This window comes from Arvicanthis niloticus, chromosome 16, assembly GCF_011762505.2.
Source record: "Arvicanthis niloticus isolate mArvNil1 chromosome 16, mArvNil1.pat.X, whole genome shotgun sequence".
NCBI classification, from domain to species: domain Eukaryota; kingdom Metazoa; phylum Chordata; class Mammalia; order Rodentia; family Muridae; genus Arvicanthis; species Arvicanthis niloticus.
In genome coordinates, this window is record NC_047673.1 from 72,282,229 (window position 1) to 72,302,199 (window position 19,971).

Genomic DNA, 19,971 nt, shown 5'->3' on the forward strand with positions numbered 1-19,971 from the left:
AGGAAGGGCTTTTCTTTGGCTTGGAATGACAGAGGGCTTCTTAAGCAGTAAGGGGCCTGTGAGAGCAGAGCTGCAGCCAGCAGGCCCCAGGGGAGCATAATGACCCTTCATTATCCTCTTGTGGGCTCTTGTCCATCCAGGCCAAAGACTTGGCTGGTCTCTAACCATTAGGACCTGTTGGCTTAGCCCAGCCCTCACAATACTTACTGGTGTGCTCTAGAATATTCTGTTCTAGCCTAAGTCTTTTCTATTTTTTTTTTAAAGTTTGCTGGGTCAACCAGAATTACAGGACTAGAGGATGTGAACAGGGACACAGAGGTCTTGGTTCCAAGCACAGAACTCCCAAGAGAGTAGGTATGGGGGCCCAAGGAAGGGCTAGGAGGTCCCTGGGAACACAGAGAGCTATACAGACCTTGTGTTAGCTACTGCTAAGTCTGACTGTGCTGGCATCTTTACTTTGGCTTGATTAAGTTCCCTGTCCTCTGTCATATTCCAAGTCTTTTCTCTGGGGTCTGTGTGGCTGGGGCTGGGAGAAGGGAAGGCAAGGGAAGGCGGAGCTCCATCCATCCAGTGCCCGTACCTCATAGATGCCAAAGCCAATGGTGTGCATGTCCTCGCCCATCTTCCTCTGCCGCCTCCGATGCTTCTGGATGAGACCCACCAGGAAGGTACATCCCCTCTCCCCATCATCATCATCTTCATCTTCTTCCTCCAGCTTGATTAGGTACTGAGGGTTCATCCAGAAGGTATCTGTGGAATGGGGTCAGAGGAACCCAAGCCTGAATAAACGTTCAGGAGCTGAGAACTGGGGTGGGCCTGGCCTTGTGGCTGGAGGTGGTGGGTCAAGGATGAGAAAAAGGAGCTGGTGGGAGACAAGGAAGCACAGAAGAAGCCAAAAGCAACCCCTTAGATGGAGTGTTTACTGACAGGGTGGGCTATCAAGGCAGATCTGCCTTCAGCTATCCTGAAGAGATGGCTTCCTCGATTCCTCGGGTTCTCTCCTCTGGCACAGGGGTTCTTACAGCTCAAGCTGGCCTCAAACTTGCTTATGTCTCTGAGGATGACCTTGAATTTCTGATCCTCCTGACTCTGCATCCTCAGTGCAGGGATTGCAAGTACTAGGGCTTCAGACATGCTAGGTAATCACTCCCATCAGAGCAACATTCTTAGTCTCATTATGAGGTCTTTGAAAAGGCTTATCACCCAAGTCATAGCAAATGGAGGGCCGTTGGCACAGTGTGAATCTCAGAAAGACCTAAACTAAGAATCACTCTTTTTTGCCTTTAGACTGGCTTGCCTTGGTGCTCCCTAAAACACGTCCACACACTGTGCCTATGTTTTTGGATCCCACCTCTTGGCAAATTCAGAGGCCAGAAAGCATCTGTGTGTCTTGCTTACCCTCATGGTGTTTCTATAACCTGTACTTCCAAAGCCCATCTGCAGAAAGACACTGAGTCCCTCCCATCTCTCATGCAATGACCTCTGAGGTAGAATTAGAAGTACGGTTTCACAGTGTTGGCAGCCATGTTACAACTGCTTCTTTAATCTCAGTTGTGTTGGCACACACTCACTTGTGTACGAAGCTCTAGGCTACCTCAGTGGCCTGAGTAAACACTGTTGAGGAAGAGTGTCCCCAAGACCAAGAGCATTCACTTCTGAGGTCCTTGAGAGAGTGTCTGCAGACCTCCCATCTACAGGTACAGGGTACAGGGTGTTTCTGTGAGTGGTGGAAGGGCTTCTCAGTGGTGGCCTCTAGAACTGCCACTTGGTGACTGCATGGGACTGGAGGGACTGGCCTGCTAGTCTACTTGCTCTGTTGGTCCGGTATACAACCTACAGAGAGCCTCTGTTTCCTTATCTGCAACAGAGTTGAAATATGACAATGGCCTGCCAGCAGTGTAAGAGTAACTTTATAGCCATACTGCCTGTGTTCAGACCCCAGAAAGCTCTGTGGCCATGGGCCAGCCACTTACTTCCCTTGTCTCAGTCGCATCATCATCAAATTGAAAATGAAAATAGGCAAGTTCATCGAGAAGATTAATATACAGATGAAGCTCGTTAGGACAGTTCCCAGCACTCTATGTACACCCGACGCTATGACTGGCTGTGTCATTGAGCTCAGACAGTATCTAGGGGACAAAGAGTAGGAGAGGACTGAGCTGTCCAGACAACAGAAGAGATCAGCAAAGGGATCAACAGAGCAGAGGGGAAGCCCTCTCCTGACATGAGCTGGTCTCAGTCAGCATCTTCTTCCTTCCTTCCTTCCTTCCTTCCTTCCTTCCTTCCTTCCTTCCTTCCTTCCTTCCTTTCTCTTGGTGTGTTTGAGCAACATTTATCTGTGTAGTCCTGGCTGTCCTACAACTCACTCTGTACAGCACAATGGCCTCTAACTCCAAGATCTACCTGTCTCTGCCTCTCGAGTGCTGGGATTAAAGACGTGCATCTACCAAAACCCAGCTATAAACATTTTATAAGCGAACGTGACACAGAAGAAGTTGGCAGACTGCCACAAGAGGCTGGAGTGGCCTGGGGTGGCTCATTATGAACTAGGACTTAGCACTGCCTGCATAAGCTGGATGAAGGTCACAGCCACCAGAGGATGTGGGGTCCAAAGTGTATCGCAGCAAATGAATGCAGGAAGCAGTAAGGCTGAGAAAATGGAAAAAGATGTTGAGATGCAGGCTGGTGGTGAAGGAAGAGAATGAGCCTCTGGGTGAATGGGAGTCAACTCCCCTGGGCTTCCAGGCTGATGCCATGGGACCACAGCCACACAGGGTCATGGCCCTTACTTGGGTAATTCCTGCAGCCCCCTGCGGTGGATCCTCGCCTCCAGTTCCCATCCATCTTGGTGAGTTTCCACTTCTTGTAGGAGTCACAGGTGAGGGTGTCTGGGGTCAGGTTGCAGATCTCTAGGCGAGAATAGTGCCTCAGGAAGTCACTGAAGGACATCCTAGCAAAGCAGAGATAGGGTGTCCTGAGTTACAGAAGACACAGGGTCAGCCTTAAACTTCAACCTGGTTGATGAGGGACTGCCTAAGACCCAGTGGTGGGTACTATGGCCAGACTCAGAGAGCCTCAAATCTAGTTCTGTACCAGCCACTTTCTAAGGGGTGATTATGGACAAATTGATGAGTTCTCTTTGCGTCCCAGAGTTCCCAGCTGTGAAATGAAAGCCATGAATACATGCGAACTGAGACAACATATGGGCTCTCGGAGTGAACAGTAGCCACTCTAGGTGTTCTGTGGGGCAGTGCACACAGGGGCCCTCTCTGCTCACTAACAAACTGGTTTCTTTCTTTGTAAGCGTCATTTTATTAATATTACATGTGTTTGCTTTACTGAGTTTTTGTGCCCTGCACACATGCAGGAGCCTGAGGAAGCCAGATCCCCTGGAATTAGAATTCCAATCCTGAGCTGCCACGTGGGATTGGGAGCTGAACTCGGGTTTGCGTGAGCAGAGAGCACTGTGCGTAATCATGGAGCCAGTCCTTCCTTGGAGTTGATTTCTTAATGAGCCAGGGTGTCTCTTTAGAGACTGGTGGGATGAAAAGTCCCATCTTTCTCTGTGTTTTCTTTTGGGGTCTGAACATTTCTGAAGGAGTTCCTCTCAGCCTTTGTGAAATTGCCCAGGGTGTCAACTCCACCATTGAGATGGACACATTGAAGAGATTTAAGAGTTGTTCAGGATCATATAGAAATTTTTTTCTTTGTTGTAAACAGGTTCTTTCTGGATAGCAGAGGCTATGCAGCTCGGTCTCCAGTTTGAGAGCCCTGTTTCTCAATTTCTAGAGAGCTAAGATTACAGAAGTGCACCACCTGCTTGGCACTTAGATGCATAAAAAGCAGCAAAGCCCAGGTGCCCTACCACAGGCCCTCAGTGTGTTGAATGAATTTCTGACTGATGTTCTGGCTAGGGACTTTCCTGGAGCCTCCACTGCCTTACCAGAATTCTCCGTCCTCCTGCCGTTCTGTTAGATTTGCCCTTACTTCTGGGTCAACCGTGTTCCAGCTGGGGCAACTGGAAAGCAAAGCAAGAAGAGAGGCCTTAGGAACAAAGTGTGTGGGAATGACCATTTCTGTTCACAATCTCCAAAGGCTGAGGCACAGAACACACCCACTTTTACTACCTACTGAGGGCCTAGGCCTCAGAAAGGAAGGGATTCTTCCACCCACATCCAGACCCCATGGAGAATCACAAAGCATAATCTAAGAAGCATAGAACCTTGTACAGGGAGCTAGGAGAGAGGTCCCGCTCTCCTGGAACATAGTGGATAGAAGAGTAGGAAATGAGCAAGGCCCACCATCAAGGATGAAGGAGCATTGCCTGTGTCAGGGAAGATGCTCCTGGTAGCTCTTTTAGGGACAACTGGAAATCCACCACGAACCACCCCCAGAGCAACCTGGAAGGAAGTCTGCCCATATTCGTTTCTCTGCTCAGGCCAGGGCTGCCTAAAATGAGCCGGAAAAGAGGTAGATGGATGGGAAATGCATCTGGGAAAGAGTCTGGGACCCGGCAGGGAGGCTCAATAGTGCGTCTTCCCCCAGAGGGTCGAAGCTTAACAGCTCCCAGAAAGCCCTGGGGACCGACAGGCTCATCTCTGCTCTTGGCACATAGTTCATGCTCTTGATTTATTAGGATGACTGTGCCATTTCTTTCTTTATTTTCTGTTTATACTTGTTTATTTTGTGTGTGCGTGCATGTGTGTGTGTGCTCGCTGGAATATTCCAGCAGGGTTATGGCGTGCCCTCCCACTGTGCTTTGTGAAGGTCATTTTCTGTTTACACTTGTTTAGTGTGTGTGTGTGTGTATGTGTGTGTGTGGTCGCTGGAATATTCCAGCAGGGTTATGGCGTGCCCTCCCACTGTGCCTTGTGAAGGTCAGAGGATGACTTGTGGTTCTTTCATTCCTCCATGTGGGTCCCAGGGATTAAAAACTCATGGCCTGGCTTGGTGCCATGGCCGATAAACTGTCTCACTAGCCTATGGGGTGCATTTTCCCCAGAGGGCCCAGTAGCAGAGTGAGCATGAGCTGGAAAAGGAGAACAGACCACTGTGAGGTAGGAAAGAATGTGCCCTGCTGGAGGCCTGGGCCAGGCCAGGGCTCCCTAGTGCTGACAGTAGTGACTTGTTAACAAAGCCCTTTAGCAAGCCACAGCCCTGGGGTCCACGCGAGGAGTGACCTCAGAACCTCAGTTTTTGGCACTGCCCACAGTGTCTCCTCTCTGAGCTTCAGCCAGCCCTCCCTGTAGGCTGTGAGCTTCCTGGCCCTCCTCCTTGGCCTCCTTCTTGGCCCTCCTCGTACCTCCCTGTAGGCTGCTCGATCCCGGACCCACCCATCCTGTTCCCTTCTCACTTGTCATTCCACTTCCCGGTCCACTCCACCTGTCCCCAGGGATTCCTGATTCGGATCAATTTCTGCAGGCTTCCCGAGCTTTCAACCTGAAGGATCCAATGAAAGAAGGGAGGGAGAGGCTAAGGGTCATTCAGGCTCGGAGGGGCTTGGATTCTGCCCCAGACAAGTGGGTAGAGGAGGATCATTGAAGCTGGAAGGGGCTTGACCCTCAGATCACTGCTGGCCAGCTTTGGAAAATCCTAATTAAACCCAAGCACCTAGGAGCTCTCTCCCCAAGTTCTAGGGAAGCCAGGGAGACTCTGTCTGAACCAAACAAAACAAATACCACAACCTCCCCCAAAACAAAGAAAATGAGATTAAAGTTCCCTGGAGCTGGCTCTAAAGACTGGGCCCTTTAATCTTTGTTTAATCTTGGGAGGCACCAACAGCCTGGCTTGCCTGGAGTGTCTATGGTTGGGCTGTCAGAGCTAAACCTCAGATAACTAACTATAATAGGCTGTGCTTTTGTCACAGGCTCTCAGAGATGCTTTCTCAGTTGGTTAAAGTGTTGTTATATAAAAAGGAAGATGCATTTGGGTTTTTGTTGTTTGTTTGTCTTTTTGTTTTGACAAGGTTTCATTGGGTTACCTAGGCTGCCCCTTAACACATGGACTCAGATGGCCCTCCTGTCTAGGCTCCAAAGTAGCTGGGACGACAGGCCCAACATATCTGTGGCTTACTTGCAAATGGCTGGGGAAAAACCAGCCACTTATATGGAGACAGCATCTGTAGCAAAACTTAGCCAAGTTAAAATACACATTTAAAAACATGTATTTTTAAAAATACTAGTACTTGAGAAACAAAGGCTAGGATTTCAGGTATGAGCCACCACGCCCCACGAACAGTAATTTGAAGAGTATAAAATAGGAAGTGCTGGTTTTGGGTTTTGTTTTTCAAACTGATCCAAAGAGTAACAGAAGAACGCCTGCAGCCGCCACTGTGACCAGCAGGGGGCAGCGTGCTCCGGGCAGCTGCAGGCCTGCAGGCCCCACCCCGGACAGTCACGTGCTAGCTGGGGCAGGTACCTCCTCGGCGCCAGTGACAGAGTACGCGTGTCCTTTCACCAACTTCTGGTAGGTAACGGCCTCAGAGTCCGCAGCGCTGGTGATCTGCAAACACAAGGACAGTAGGCGGCGGGTGCTCCAGCCCAGAAGGACGCACAAAGCACCCGGGCCCAGCCTGGGGAACTCTGAGCATCCATCCTGCCACCTGGAGGAGCAATTTCAGTTGCTGATCACCAGAGGGCAAGTCCCCCAGCCCCCCACGAGTCATCTTCTGGATGGGGAGGGCATGTAGGATTTCACCTTCCAGACAAGGGTCTGTGGAAGTAATGATAGACACCCAACAGGCAATTGTAGCAAGATGTTCTGATTCCGCACCCCCACCCCGCCCAGCTCAGTTGCACATGATGGTGGTTCTGTTCTTTATTTCTACCCTCACTTCAGAATCCGTGTATTGGGTTGCCAACTCCTTAAAGCCCCTCCTTTCCCATCCTCTAGGCACAGCTTGGGGAGGCTCCTGGGTCCTGGACCAGGTACACTTTCCATCTCCCTGGTGAGATTTGCCTGCAAAGCTATTTTGAAGAAACAGTTTCTTCTGGCACTCCCTGGTCTTCTCCTGGACCCACAACAACTGAGCCAGAGCGAGGAGAGGCTTCAGGGCTGCTCAAACAGCCCTGCGGGTGCGGGACAAGGTGTCAAGACCAGCAGAAGGGGAATGGGGGACTTTCTGTAACCTTCGTTCTGTGAGTGGAGGGATTCAGCACAGTTAGAATGGAACATGGGCTGGGGATGAAGAAGACGGCACTATTACTATATCAAAGGTGCCCCCTAGAGCTATTGCCTAGTGACCCTGGGCTTCAGGAGCTGAGTGACATGGTGGGCAAGGGATGCACCCATGTCTTAAAGAGCTTCTGGGCCCTGTCAGGGTTCCCCCTGAGCAACGGCAGGCAGGAGTGCTTGCCGAGGGTGATGGAGACTTACATCGATAGAACAGCCAAGCAGAGAACCTTTCTGCAAAGCTTTCTGGATGATCTTGAACAAGTTGGGAGGAGGCTTCCTCAGCTCGTACCACTCGGCAATGCCTCCTGTGAAGTCTTCAAAGCCCTCAGTGGTGGCGCCCCCTGAGAGTGCTTCATAGCATCCGTTGATCCTGCAGGAGGGGATACACACTGTCACTCACTGCTCTGCATGCTGCTGCGGTGTGCTTTCAGCCCTAACAATGCCACCCCACTCCAACTCAGACCCGGCTCCTGGGACTCATGGGGTCCTCTGTTTTCATCCCCTTTGTCTTTGTCTCTAACTCAGGGTGCCCAGGAAGGCACTTTGTTTCAGAAATGGTACCGAATCCCAGAGCTGGAAGGACTTAGTGATGCTCTCTGCTCCAGCCCCTGGTGCTGACTCTAGCCCAGACACAGAGGTTGGCTAGAGACACTTCAGTAATGAACCCAGCTTCCTAAGAAGCACACAGCAGGTTCCTCTGGTCATGACCTGAGCTCTATGCCCCAAGTTCTCTTGGCTAAGGACATGAAGCCCCACCCACATTTCTAGCCTGGGGCTGTGGGGATCCTAAACCCACTAGCTCCCATCTTAATGCAGTGACTCAGTCCACCAGCAGCGGAGGCCCCTGCTGCAGAGGGCTCACATTCTGGGCAGATCCAAGCTGGGTGAGACACAGCTAGGATTAGAACTGGGAAACCATTCTTACCAGCCACATGATTTATTCTGGGTGAGTTTTCACAATTTCCCTACCACTGCAATGGGTAGCTTTGCCTATTGGTAGAAGCTTTTGGTCTTTTCGGTTAAGATGCAACGAGGCTCACCAAAGAAGCAGAGTCCTTTCTCAAGACCAGAGCACTCAGCCCCAGAATGTTCCAGTTCACTTGCTCAAAACCAGCAATGACTATCCTGTAACAGCATCATGTGGATAACCACCATACCCTCATTATCTCCTTGAATTAAGAGACCAATTTGGGCCAAAGTCATCCTTTTATAGAACAGAATGTCTATTCAAAACAGTCCCCGACATAACTCCTGCTGTCTTGGAGTCCAAGGCAGCAGAGGCAAGATGGGATCTTGGGAAAGGGGCGTGGTTACTTACTTGGCGTAGGCCTTCTCCAGAAGGGCACTCCAGAACTCGCTCCCCTCAGCTGAATGCACAAAGAGCAGCTCCCCGTCCTTAGTAGGCAGCCTGTCGTCCACCACCACCTCCACCCACTCGCCATATTGCCAGAACTGCAGGGCAAGGGGGACAAGAGAGGGTGGCATTGGGACTCTGAGCCTTGCCCTCATCCGGCTTTCCCTGGCCCAGACCTTTGTTGTACATTCCCGTGATACTCTTCAGTAGCCTATGTTAAGTGTACCCGTCACCAAGCAAGAAGCCAGTGGAGCTCATCTGTGTCTCCAAAGCCACACACACTTTTACAAATATCATCTCTCATTTGCTATCATAAAAGGAAGCTTTTTTTTTAACCTTTTATCTCAACCTCAAATAATAAACTTAAAAAAAACCCAAGGATATTACTTCCTGAACACATCACTTCCTGTACACCGTGATCACCTTCATGGACCACACCCACCCCCTAGCTCCCAGCCATCTCATGGGATTCCACATCGTGGGCAGGTTGGGAAAATCTTGTGTGTCTATTCCAGCATCCTTTGCAAAACAGAACTGGTCTCTGGAGCTTTTAAACTACCAGGGACTGGGGAGTCAAGGAGCAAGTCAAGCTGGAGGAATCAGCTGAGCCCCTGAGCCAGGGTGAGGAGGTGCCTCAGCCAACTATGAAGTTACCTGAAAGTGGAAGATGCCTGCATAGTTTTCCTGGAAGCTCTGATCTAGAGGCACAACCCGAGCCAGGATTTCTTCATTCAAGGTGAGAGAGGCAATGGCAGCCAGTAGCCAGCAGTCCCCTGAGAACACAAAACCAAGAGCTCTGGTCAGGTCTTAGTTCCCAGAGGATGTGAAGTCTTGATCCTGCAGCTGGGAACTTGAAACCCAGCCTTACCCTGGAGTAGATGGAGTAGTGTTTCAGACACTCCTCTGCTATGGGATAAGTCACCTCATCTAGTGTGGATATTTTGATGGACCCGATAAAGGAGAAATGCTGTGTTGGGTGGATGGCTGGAAACAAGAGAGGTTCGTTCTCTTGAGAAACTCAGAACTCTGTGACGGCTCAACTGTGTCCTTGGAGCCCAGCTCTGTGCCTGATACACAAGAGCTATGCCCATCTATGATGAACTGAACTTGACAGAGCAACAGAGGCCTCAATGAAGAGTTTTTTTTTTTTTTGATGGGAGTTTGAATGAGAAAAAATGCAGCAATAGATGGGGAGGAGCTGGACACTGCACATCTCTTACATCTCAGAGACAAGGAAGGGGGTGCAGTGTGATTACAGGAGTGTGCAACAACGCAGACAGAACAGCCATGAGCCGGTATGCATGAGCCTGGTCTGACTCTGAGGGGTAGAGACAGAGCTCATTTCTGGGGTGTGGACGTGGAAAGGACTGGACAGGGACAGGGACAACCAGATGAGGCTCTCTGATCATCAGGCCTGTTCTTTGTGAAGGAGGATGTGTATCTAAAGTACGCAGTCCCCATTGGTGCCCACTGCAGGAGCTTTGTATAGAAAGCACCATGACCACCCCTGCAGTTACAAATAACCTAGTCCAGCACCAGCTCCAGACAGTTTGCAGACAGGGACATTGTTGAGCACCAAAACAAAACAAAAACATACCACAAAGGGGAGTTGGGAAGAGAATGAAGATGTTTTTCAGTAAAAGTTTCCATGGCAACCACAGGGAATAGCTTGGTTAATTAGAATACTTGCATCCTTTATGGCGGTCTGAATTCTGGTGGCTACTAGGCAAATCCTGATGGAGCCTGGGCTAGACAGTCCTTCTGACAGGACTGCGCTCAGCTCTTCAGGTTGTGCTGTGTGACAAATGGTGGCAGTGTGTGGTGAGTGAACACAGAGCCTCCCTAATTAGTCAGCAGCAAAACAAAGTGAATCTGCTGCTTCTGAAATCGAGTGGGAGGTGGAGCACTGCAGACTCTGTAGTTTTCCACTACAACCATTAGCTGTTCTCTGCGTGACACCAGGGCCTTCCCATGACTTCAGGTCTCCAAGGTTCAGTAGTGACGGCTCTGACTCCAATTCCAGACTACCGGAACGCTGACTGGGGTATTTCCTGACTTCAGGAACAAAGTGTAACGACCCCCAGCTGAACGGGGGTTGGGGGCAGGCAGCCTCTGCATTGTGTCTGTAAGAATGTGTGTAGACTGAAGAGCTGACATCATCCTGCCTCCATGAAACTCTGCCAGTGCTGATGAAGAGAGGATGGGAGATGTGAAAGCTAGGTCCCCGAATTGAGCCATTCCTGATGCCAGACCTGGCTTGAAGTATTTCCCTCACATGAGCTGATCATTTCCCCATTTCCTGACCCAGCGTACAGGGTTACAAGTCTCTGCAGCTTACTGCTAGGGGAAGGTGGACAAGTGTCATTGCTTGTTCAGGCCTCCCGCACGCTGCCCACTGCTCTAGGAGATTCAGATTCTTGTTGTTACTCCTCATGACAGCCCCAGGAGGGCATGAGGTGCAATCGCTGTCTCCATGTGAGAGAGTAACAAGGCTTAGCAAGCCTCTGTGTCCACTGTGCACAGTCAAACAACCACAGGCTCAACCAAGTTTTAAAGGGTGGGGCTTTATTGGCTGTCAGACTTCCAGGGGATCCAACCTTTTGGGTCACTGAGGCCACCATACCACCCATACTGAAGACCCTGAGACACTGAGGCTAGGGAGCTGGAAAGAAATGTGTCAGTGATCCTTTGTAGCTCCAGATAGCAGGAGGACCTGAGGATTGGTAAGGATGGGTATCTACCTGGGAGTGCTTTTCCTCCTTAACTCCACGTGGTGCCTTGGATGGACCTGTGGATGCAGTGTTCAGAAAGACCTGCCAGTTTCCTGAGATCTGCCGCCTGCCTGTCCAAGCCATTCAAAGTCTCCATAACTGAAGGTCTAGTTCTCCAGGCTCCAGTTGCTCCTGAGGTGATAGGAGCCCCCCACCCCCTTTTTATCCTGTCTCACCTCTTCGTTAGGCCTCTTTAGGAGCCTGGCAATGGTTGTGATTCTATATCACTTTGAACTTATTGCATTTTCTAGGACTCTTGCAAACTGCCTAGACTTGAGACTCTCTATGGCATCTGGAAGACACAAGCCTGGGGCATGAAAATGGACCCACTGTGCAGAGTCAGACCTGAGTTGGAGCTTGCATGGATTCTGTGTAAGGTCCCATCAAATCTTGAGCATCTGCCCAGGGTATGCCTGGTACTGTGTGAGCCGGTCAGTGACCAGTGTCAGTCCTCCCTTCCTTCTGATCCCCTCAGCCCCAGCAATCAGTGATTTTACATTAGAGTGCACATGGAAACACAAGCATGTATGCAGGGCCAGGCCTTTATAATCTCAGAGGTCACTGCAGACCAGCTTGCTATTTAGGGAACAATGACTGAGTGTGTACAGGACTGGCCTTGGAAAGTGTCGGCACACCTGTCTCACGTTACCACTAGCAGTCCTGGGTGCTCTTGCCACATCCTGGAAAACAGTGGCCACACTTTGTGGCTTCTGGCTTTCTCCCTTCATGTCCCAGAAGCTCATATCTATCTTAGACAGGTAAGATTTAGGCCTCTTCTCCAGCCGCCTTTAGAGAGGACCACTTTCCTTCCCAGCTTCTTCTGAAAGGGTTATGATGCTAAAGGGTCCCCTGGGCGACAAGACAGTGGCTTTAAGCTAGGTTTCCTGGAAGGGGGACAGCCCAGACACCTCCACTTCTAGTCTGTGTTCCTCCTACCAGCAGGAATTTAAAAACTAACAGGCATCTAACACTTGTATGATACTTCAACGCTGACAGAGAATAGTCTGCATTTTTCTCAGACTTCTCATAGCACTCAGGCCATCCCTACCATCACTCTTATCTCCAAAGGTCAGGAGGCCATGGAGCAGACATTTGTCAGGTCTCTCACACACAGTCTCTGAGCTCAAACTCTGGGACATTTCTTGCTTTTTTTTTTTTTTTCTTTCTTTCTTTCTTTTTTTCTTTCTTTCTTTCTTTCTTTCTTTCTTTCTTTTTTGTTTGTTTTTCGAGACAGGGTTTTTCTGTGTAGCCCTGGCTGTCCTGGAACTCACTCTGTAGACCAGGCTGACCTTGAACTCAGAAATCCACCTGTCTCTGCCTCCCAAGTGCTGGGATTAAAGGCATGCGCCACCACTGCCCGGCCTTGTTTTGTTTTCTTGAGACACAGTATCACTATGGAGCTCTGGCTGGTTTGGACTCAATATGTGGTCCTGAACTCATGGAGCTCTCTGCCTGCCTCTGCCTCTCTAGTGCTGTAATTAAAGGTATGTGCTATCATACCCAGCTAAGTCTTGGGTTTTGTTTCAGAATAACACCATGACAGTAATTTCAAGAGTCTCCAGTTCCCACTAGGAACACTCAACTGTAAATATGAATTCAACACTTTGGAAGAATATGCTAACAGTCTACCAGTTTCAATAGCCCACTTCCTGTAACAAGGCTACACCTCCTGATCTTTGTAATCCCTTCAAACGGCAACTAAGCATCCAAATATATTCAAATATATTTGCTCACATGGGGTCATTAGTATGCAAACTGCCACATTTATGAAATCTCTTCAATGCAAGGTAACATGAAAGCTTATCATTACACAGCCAAGACAACACTACAATCAAAGCCAAGGCGGGAAGCAATGGATGATGTGCACTTTGGATTTGTCGCTGTGTTGAAACAAGGTCTCACTGTGTAGCATAGGCTAGCCAAAAACTCAAAAAGTCTCCTGCCCAGGACTCCCGTGTGCTGGGACCAAAGGTGTGCTGTAACACACTCTGCTCAAACCATGCACATCTTACAAACACAACCATACACATCTTACAGACACACACTCAACTTTTCTAAGTCTTGATCCCAGTGAGGAAGCCTTAGGGGCAGGAGAACATTTTGGTTTTTATTTAATAAGGTGGAAACACTTGAAATCACATTTCATATGTGGTTCCTTCACTTTCTTTCTCATCCCAATTAGCAGAATATTTTGAGATAAGTTGGGAAACTCCATTACCCATTTATTTTTTTAAATATTGATTCATACAAAATGTATTGGCACCAATCTCTACGCAGTGATCGTGCAGCTGACACGCTCAAAGGCTTGCAGGCCTGCATAAACGTGTGCATACATCTTCACAGTACCTTGTTCTTTCATGGTCACTAAACAGTGCCTACTTCATGGCGGAAACCAGTTTCAGTGGGTGCAGTCTCAGCTACTGAACACCGACCACAGTTGTCTGTTAATTTAAACACTTTCTTGCACACCGTTTCATGCCTTGCTTTGCAGATAGTTTGGTGCCTCTTCCAGATTCACCCAACTCGGAGCAGTGTTGGGAGACTTGAATCTTCAAGAGGTGATCTGAGATGTCTCTGCAGAACACTCACTCCACCTGCAAGCCCCATCTGCATGGGACGGTTTCTCCCCATGACACCTGTCATACAACTGCATCATTGGTGGCCTTCTCCCTCAGCCCCACCCATCCTTGATTTACCCCCCACCAAAGTCAGAATCCACCTCTTCTATAACATTTTATGGAAACACTTCCCTTCTGGATAATCGCAATGAGTAGTTCCTGGGCAGGTACCCTAGCTGGAGAAGTCCCTGGGGTTCCCTCTCAGCAGAACTTGCTTGGGGCAGTTAAAACCTGGGCTGGTAATAAGTCAGCTGGCTAGTTTGGGAGGATCTGATAAGTGGATTCACTCAACCAGCCACAAAGGGATTCAACTAATCTCTTTTAGCTCCAGCAAAACAGCTTTAAAGGGTGCCTTTAGGGTCCGGGGTGGAGGCCCTGGAATGTGGCCACGTGGATGTGGCTTGGGAGAAATGTACAGGTTTTAACCAGCACCTGTAAGAGACTCAAGACTTGAACACTATGTTCCCCACTAGCAGGCTTTTGGCTCTGCTTGCCAGTCATAACAGGATGATGTAGTGGGGGGTGGGGTGGGGGAGTGGGGAGGGTGAGATGGCCACTCAGACTTTGTCCCACTCTGGGGGAAAGGACTGTCTCTATGTCATACCTTGACATTAGTCAAACTCCTGTCTTCCGCTCCTGGCAGCCATCACTGTTGTTACATAGGTGCATCATCTTCTGTGGACTATTTTTGGACCCCCAAATTATTCTGTTTACCTCAACCAGAAACACTTGTCTCTGGAGCCTGAGCGCTGGACTGTGGGAAGCTGAGGTTAGGAGCCTGGTCAATCCCCTCTACTTGCCTCTGTGTTTAGTTTGTAGCCTCCAACCTGGTCTCTGCTTAGAAGCCCCCTGACCAGTAGGCCCAGGGGCTATGGCCTCTGGTGTGCTTCAGCCAGTGGGAGACCTGGAGACTAAGGCCAGGGCATGTTTTCTCATGTGGCTCTCTCTTGGTGGCACTGTACAAGTCCCACTCTGGGATCTAGAATTCTGTCAATTGCCCCCAATCTGCAGAATGAGATCCAGAGAAGAGCCCTGGGCGGCTGTTGAGGTGTAGTAATAAAGTTGCACAGGAGCTTGTGTTTTTTAAAGACTTTTTTTTTAAAGTAGCCCATATTCTCAGCTACAAAGATTCATAATCATAAAAATGTTCTTTTCCTCTTAAATTGGCCTATAAACAACATGATCCCTATAAAAATAACAAAAGAGTTTTAAAAATTGGAATCTAGTTGACACCTAAGTTTATAGGGGAAGTTAAACATGAGGCCCAGCTGGAGAACAATATCTAAGTGACCCAGAGTCATGGTGCAGCCTGTAACTCTAGCACTTGAAACTTAGGAAGAGTTCCCAGGCCCTCCGGCTCATGCCTAGCATAAGTCCCAGACCACGCCTGCCTCCCCCCTCGAATCACCCTGAACAACAGAGCTAAGTGACAAAGTGACCATGAATTAAAATGTCTAAAACCATGAACAAAAGGACGGGCTGTGGGACACTCTCCGAGGGCAGAGGCTCTGGCTCCTAAGATCTGCGTTTGATCCCCAGAGCTCACATGGTGAAAGGAGAGAACTGACCCCTGCAAGTTGTCCTCTGACCTCCACGAGTGTGGTGGTCACACAGAAAACAATGAGAGATGGTTTGATATTCATATATGAACAATCAGATTATGCAGATTAAATTTATATTTACACATACTATGTATACACTCTTAACTACAATAAACTATCCATTTATACAATTCATCCTCTTTATGTATTTGGATATTTTACATTATGGTAATATTTGACATAGTGTGTGAATTCATGAACATTCTAGGAAAAGTGAGAGAATTCTTTCGTAATCTTTGAGTGGAAATTAGCTATGTAATTGTAATGTAGAAGTCATGAAGTTTTAAAATCATAAGTTAAAAATGTTTAAATGTAAAATAATAAATTTAGCTACATTAAAGAAATTACATGGTAAAAGTCACAATAAGTAAAATAATGAAAATATCAAAAAACGTGAAAAATGAATGTTGTTCAGACCTAGACCATAGGTCACATTTTTTTAGTATATAAAGAGTAAAAGGCCAAGCTTACTAGAAAAATAAAAATACAGAAAAAGGAAAAATGATGTGTATGTGTTCATTGCGTGTGCATATATATGAGAGCAGAAGGCTCTGCCTATGTGTATGTTTGTGTGTGTGTGCATGTGTGTGTATGTGTTATGTGACATACACAAGAATAGGAGGCTGTGCTTGTGTGTATTGTGTGCATACAGGAGAGCAGGAGACTGTTTATGTGTGTGTATATTCACAGGAGCAGGAGAGTGTGCCTGTGTGTGTGTGTGTGTGTGTGTGTGTGTTATGTGCATAAGAGCATGAGGCTATGCATGTGTGTGTAGTTTACCTTCAGGTGCCGTTCACTCTGCTTTTTAGAGACAGGCTTTCTCACTGGACTTAGGCTAGGCTGGCTGGCCAGCAGCCAGAGACCCTCAGCGCCCCCAGGACAGGCCTACCTGCCACAGTGAGTGCCCTTGGCAGCTTCTCTCTGAGTTGGGACACCCTGGTCCTTTTGGACATCTCTCTTTATTAAGACAGGGTCTCAGACCGTAAGACTGAGGCTTAGGCTGACCTAGACCTCACTAATAATCTCGATTGGCCTCAAATTCACAGCAATCCTGCCTCAGCCTCCCATGTGCAGAGATTACAAGTGTCTATAATCTGCCTGGCTCTGCACTGTATTTTCTTTAAAGCTGCTTGGTTTTCTTTAAAGGCTATCATGCTTTGTACTGTCTATATTTACATTGCTGGCTGTGTGCCCTGGGAATGAGGACAGGCACATACACATACAAATTCTGCCCTGGCCGCTGTACAACTGTGACATACCATCTCTAGTCTGCCTTTCTTGCCCAGGGAGCCTCATACTGGCTTCTGTCCAGCACCCGGGATGAGAGCAGGGACAAGGGTCAGAGACGGGTCACTGTGGCACTTATCGCTCATGAGAGTCCCCAAGGTTGCGCGTCCCCAGGGTGGGAGCTGGCAGCTGCTGAACTGCATGGTTAGCCCAGAGGTTACTGAGCTGCCTGTGACCACTGTCCACAGGATGCCAGTCTGTCACCCAGGTTGCTCCACATCAGTCAAACGTCATCCTGGAAGACACCAACACTGCAGATTGAGTGTCAGGGGCCTCCTGTGCCCTCTCTGTCACCTGCTCCCACTGGACTTTGCTTCTGCGATAGTACAGAGAGATGGAATATCTTGCTCCAAATAGAGAGACCAGACTTGAGTTACGCATACCTACAGAGAGGGAAAGCTTTGGATTTTAAGACTCTGAGGTAAAATAACTGACAGTTTGAGGAAGGTCGGGGAGGCAAAGCTCTGGAGTCTAGAGCCAGCACTGAAAGGACATTACTGTGGCTAGGGAAGTGGCCTAGGGCCTCACAGCCAGCCTGGCCTTTTCATCTTTTGCTTAGGGACACATTGAGAAATCCTGCTTTCCTCTGGTTCGGTCCTCCAGGGTTCCCATCCAGGGTGTGTCTTACTGCAAGCAGAGTTCATGCTCTACCGTCACAGACCTGGCCTACCCGGTTCCATCTCTAGTGTTTTACTCCTCTGGCATGTTCCACACACCCGTTTGCCTTCCAGCACCAGAAGGCACCATAAACCTCAACACCACCCTCCCAGACTCCTCAGACTCTAGGTTCTTTACTCTCTCAGGCCCCTGTAGCTACTTTGTTCACTTTGTTCCTTGGCCCAGGCTCTCCCTTCCTGTGGCCTTTCCTTCCCTGGATGTGAGCAGCCCTTTTGACATTGTCCTAAGCACCACTCTGTCCCATCTGCCAAATAGGAGGCAAACAAAAGGATATGGCAGTTGCCCACTGAACTCATGACCTAAGAGCCTTGGACACTAAGGCTGGAGGCACTGGCCCAGCCTGGGTGGGAGAAGCTAGGTGAGTGAGACCCAGGAGCCACAGTTCTGGTTAGAAACTTAGGTCTGGTCCTGCTGCTGCTGCTGCTGCACTTAGTCGCTTTTGGCAGGTTTGTTCTGGGAGGTGTGAAGCTGGCTGAAGGGCTTGAGGAGGAAGGGTAGGGATTGTCATTGAGGTGGAAATGAGAGGGGGAGAGGACAGTGGTGTGCATAGCTCTGTCTCATGATTCTGGCTGAGCCTTTGGAAGAGCTTCCGAAGTTGCAGAAAGTGCTGCTGTCCAAACATAGGGAACAGATCACTGAGGTCAAGGTCAGCACTGAGGTCAAGGTCAACATGGAGGTCAAGGTCAGCACAGAGGTCAAGGTCAACATGGAGGTCAAGGTCAGCACAGAGGTCAAGGTCAACATGGAGGTCAAGGTCAGCACAGAGGTCAAGGTCAGCACCCAGAAGGTCAGCACTGAGGTCAAGATCAACACAGAGGTCAAGGTCAATATGGAGGTAAAGGCCGGCACTGATATCGAAGCCATGTTCACACAATTGCTTAAGAGCAGAGAGTGACCCCTGCAGAGAAAATCTCATGCCCTGCTTCACCAGATCAATCTTTTATGGGAACCCTAGTTTCTCTTTATGCCATCCAGAGCTGGGCCCCAAACCTGAGAATTCCAGGCCCTTTGTGACCCCTTCTCTGCCTGGCGCCCTGCCAGGGCACAAGGCTGCAAGGCTCTTGGGTACTGGCTTCTTCCCTTCCTGAGTCTATGGCTATGCTATTGATTTGTTCCCCCGAGACTCCTGCCTTGGCAGACCAGCGTCTACTTCCTGATTTATCTATTTCTCAACTATTCAGTGATATTTTCTCTAGTCTGGGGTACTTGAGAAGACCTTTTATCCATGGGCCCTTGAGGTTTCTACAGATTCAGACTTTCCCCATTTAAATTTGCTTGGCCAAAGCCAGTTAAAGCTGGAGTCTGGGCTTTTCCACCCCTTGGAGACTCACTTAGCCTTTCTGGATGAAAAGGCTAACTGTTTCCAGTTGGTCTGGCTCCTGTGAGCACCCCTAGACCCCATGGCCTTCCTGCCACACCCAAGCCTACAGGCAGGTCTCTGTTGGCATCCCAGACCCTGCCTTAGGACAGGCTTTACTGATAGTTCCTTTAATCTTCAGGGCTCTCTTCTGAAAAGATAAACTCATTCAGGACTATGTCGGTAAATTTCCAGAGCTGTACTCCTGGTCTCTGCTCCCTGTGTGGCAGACCCGTGTCCAGGCCAGGGTCCCCTGTACCACTGTAGGAAATGTCTGTGGCTGGGTTACTCATGTTTGCAGCTGTTTGTAGGTTACTAAGGGGAAGATGAAATATTTGTTGGGTGTTTTCTCTTTCATTTCCTTCAGGCATCAACATCTTTCCTTCCCAAACAAAACAGGAAAGTGAAGCAGAGTAGAGAAGCACCCAGGGGACCTAGGACATGCTGGGCTCTGTACAGCTTTACACACTAGAAGGCAATAGCCTGTGAATAAACTCTGGCCATGCACTGCTTCAGCTTAGCCCTGCCATGGCTATGAGTGAGTTACAAGCCCAGAGAAGGAAGATACCCATCATTCATAAACTTCAAACCCAGGCCAAGGTGGTGGTGCTTAAGCTTGGGGAAGGGAGGCAGGACACAGCCCAGCCAGCGCCATCACTCCTAAAAAGCCTCCTTGTGCCTCGCAAGTTTTGATGGTTACTTTTCTCGTTTGTGCTTAACTTTCTGTGGTTCTTCTGCCCTCACCCCCCATGCATTCAGGCAGGAGGGTGCCTCTAATGTAGCCTTAGGCTTCGCCAAGGCACTTGGGCAGCTGGCTCACCACTAGCAAGGACAGCCATGGAGACTTGATCCTAATGATGGTGGTGGTGAACACTGGCCTGGACAGGGAAGAGTGGGCTGTGGGTTGGCTTAGCAGAGGAGCAGCTGGGACTGAGTGAGGAGAGTGGGAGAGAGGGAAGGGCTAGCTACAGCTTGGAGAATAGGCGCAGCTCAGCGTAGAAAGTCAATAGGTTCAGAATCTGAAGTGTCCCACACCCAGTCTTGGGAAGAGGGGGTGAGGGGGATTGAGACTGAGGTTCCTTCTTAACGCTTCACTTTCTGATACCAGTCTGTCCCAGTGTGTCAGCCCCTC

The 19,971-nt window shown here is 49.2% G+C and overlaps 1 protein-coding gene across 3 annotated transcripts in view; it reads right to left on the bottom strand.

The window, feature by feature from the left end:
• Nucleotides 1-19,971, bottom strand: part of Capn2 (calpain 2) — a 50,395-nt gene that overhangs the window by 16,044 nt on the left and 14,380 nt on the right. For all 3 annotated transcript variants that reach the window (XM_034519954.2, XM_076914639.1, XM_076914640.1), the window contains exons 3-10: nucleotides 9,182-9,300; nucleotides 8,492-8,625; nucleotides 7,375-7,543; nucleotides 6,418-6,501; nucleotides 5,354-5,439; nucleotides 3,944-4,018; nucleotides 2,790-2,950; nucleotides 581-750 (exon numbers count right to left, since the gene is read on the bottom strand). In XM_034519954.2, coding sequence (XP_034375845.1) covers nucleotides 581-750; nucleotides 2,790-2,950; nucleotides 3,944-4,018; nucleotides 5,354-5,439; nucleotides 6,418-6,501; nucleotides 7,375-7,543; nucleotides 8,492-8,625; nucleotides 9,182-9,300 — 998 coding nt within the window. The remainder of the gene's footprint in view (nucleotides 1-580; nucleotides 751-2,789; nucleotides 2,951-3,943; nucleotides 4,019-5,353; nucleotides 5,440-6,417; nucleotides 6,502-7,374; nucleotides 7,544-8,491; nucleotides 8,626-9,181; nucleotides 9,301-19,971) is intronic.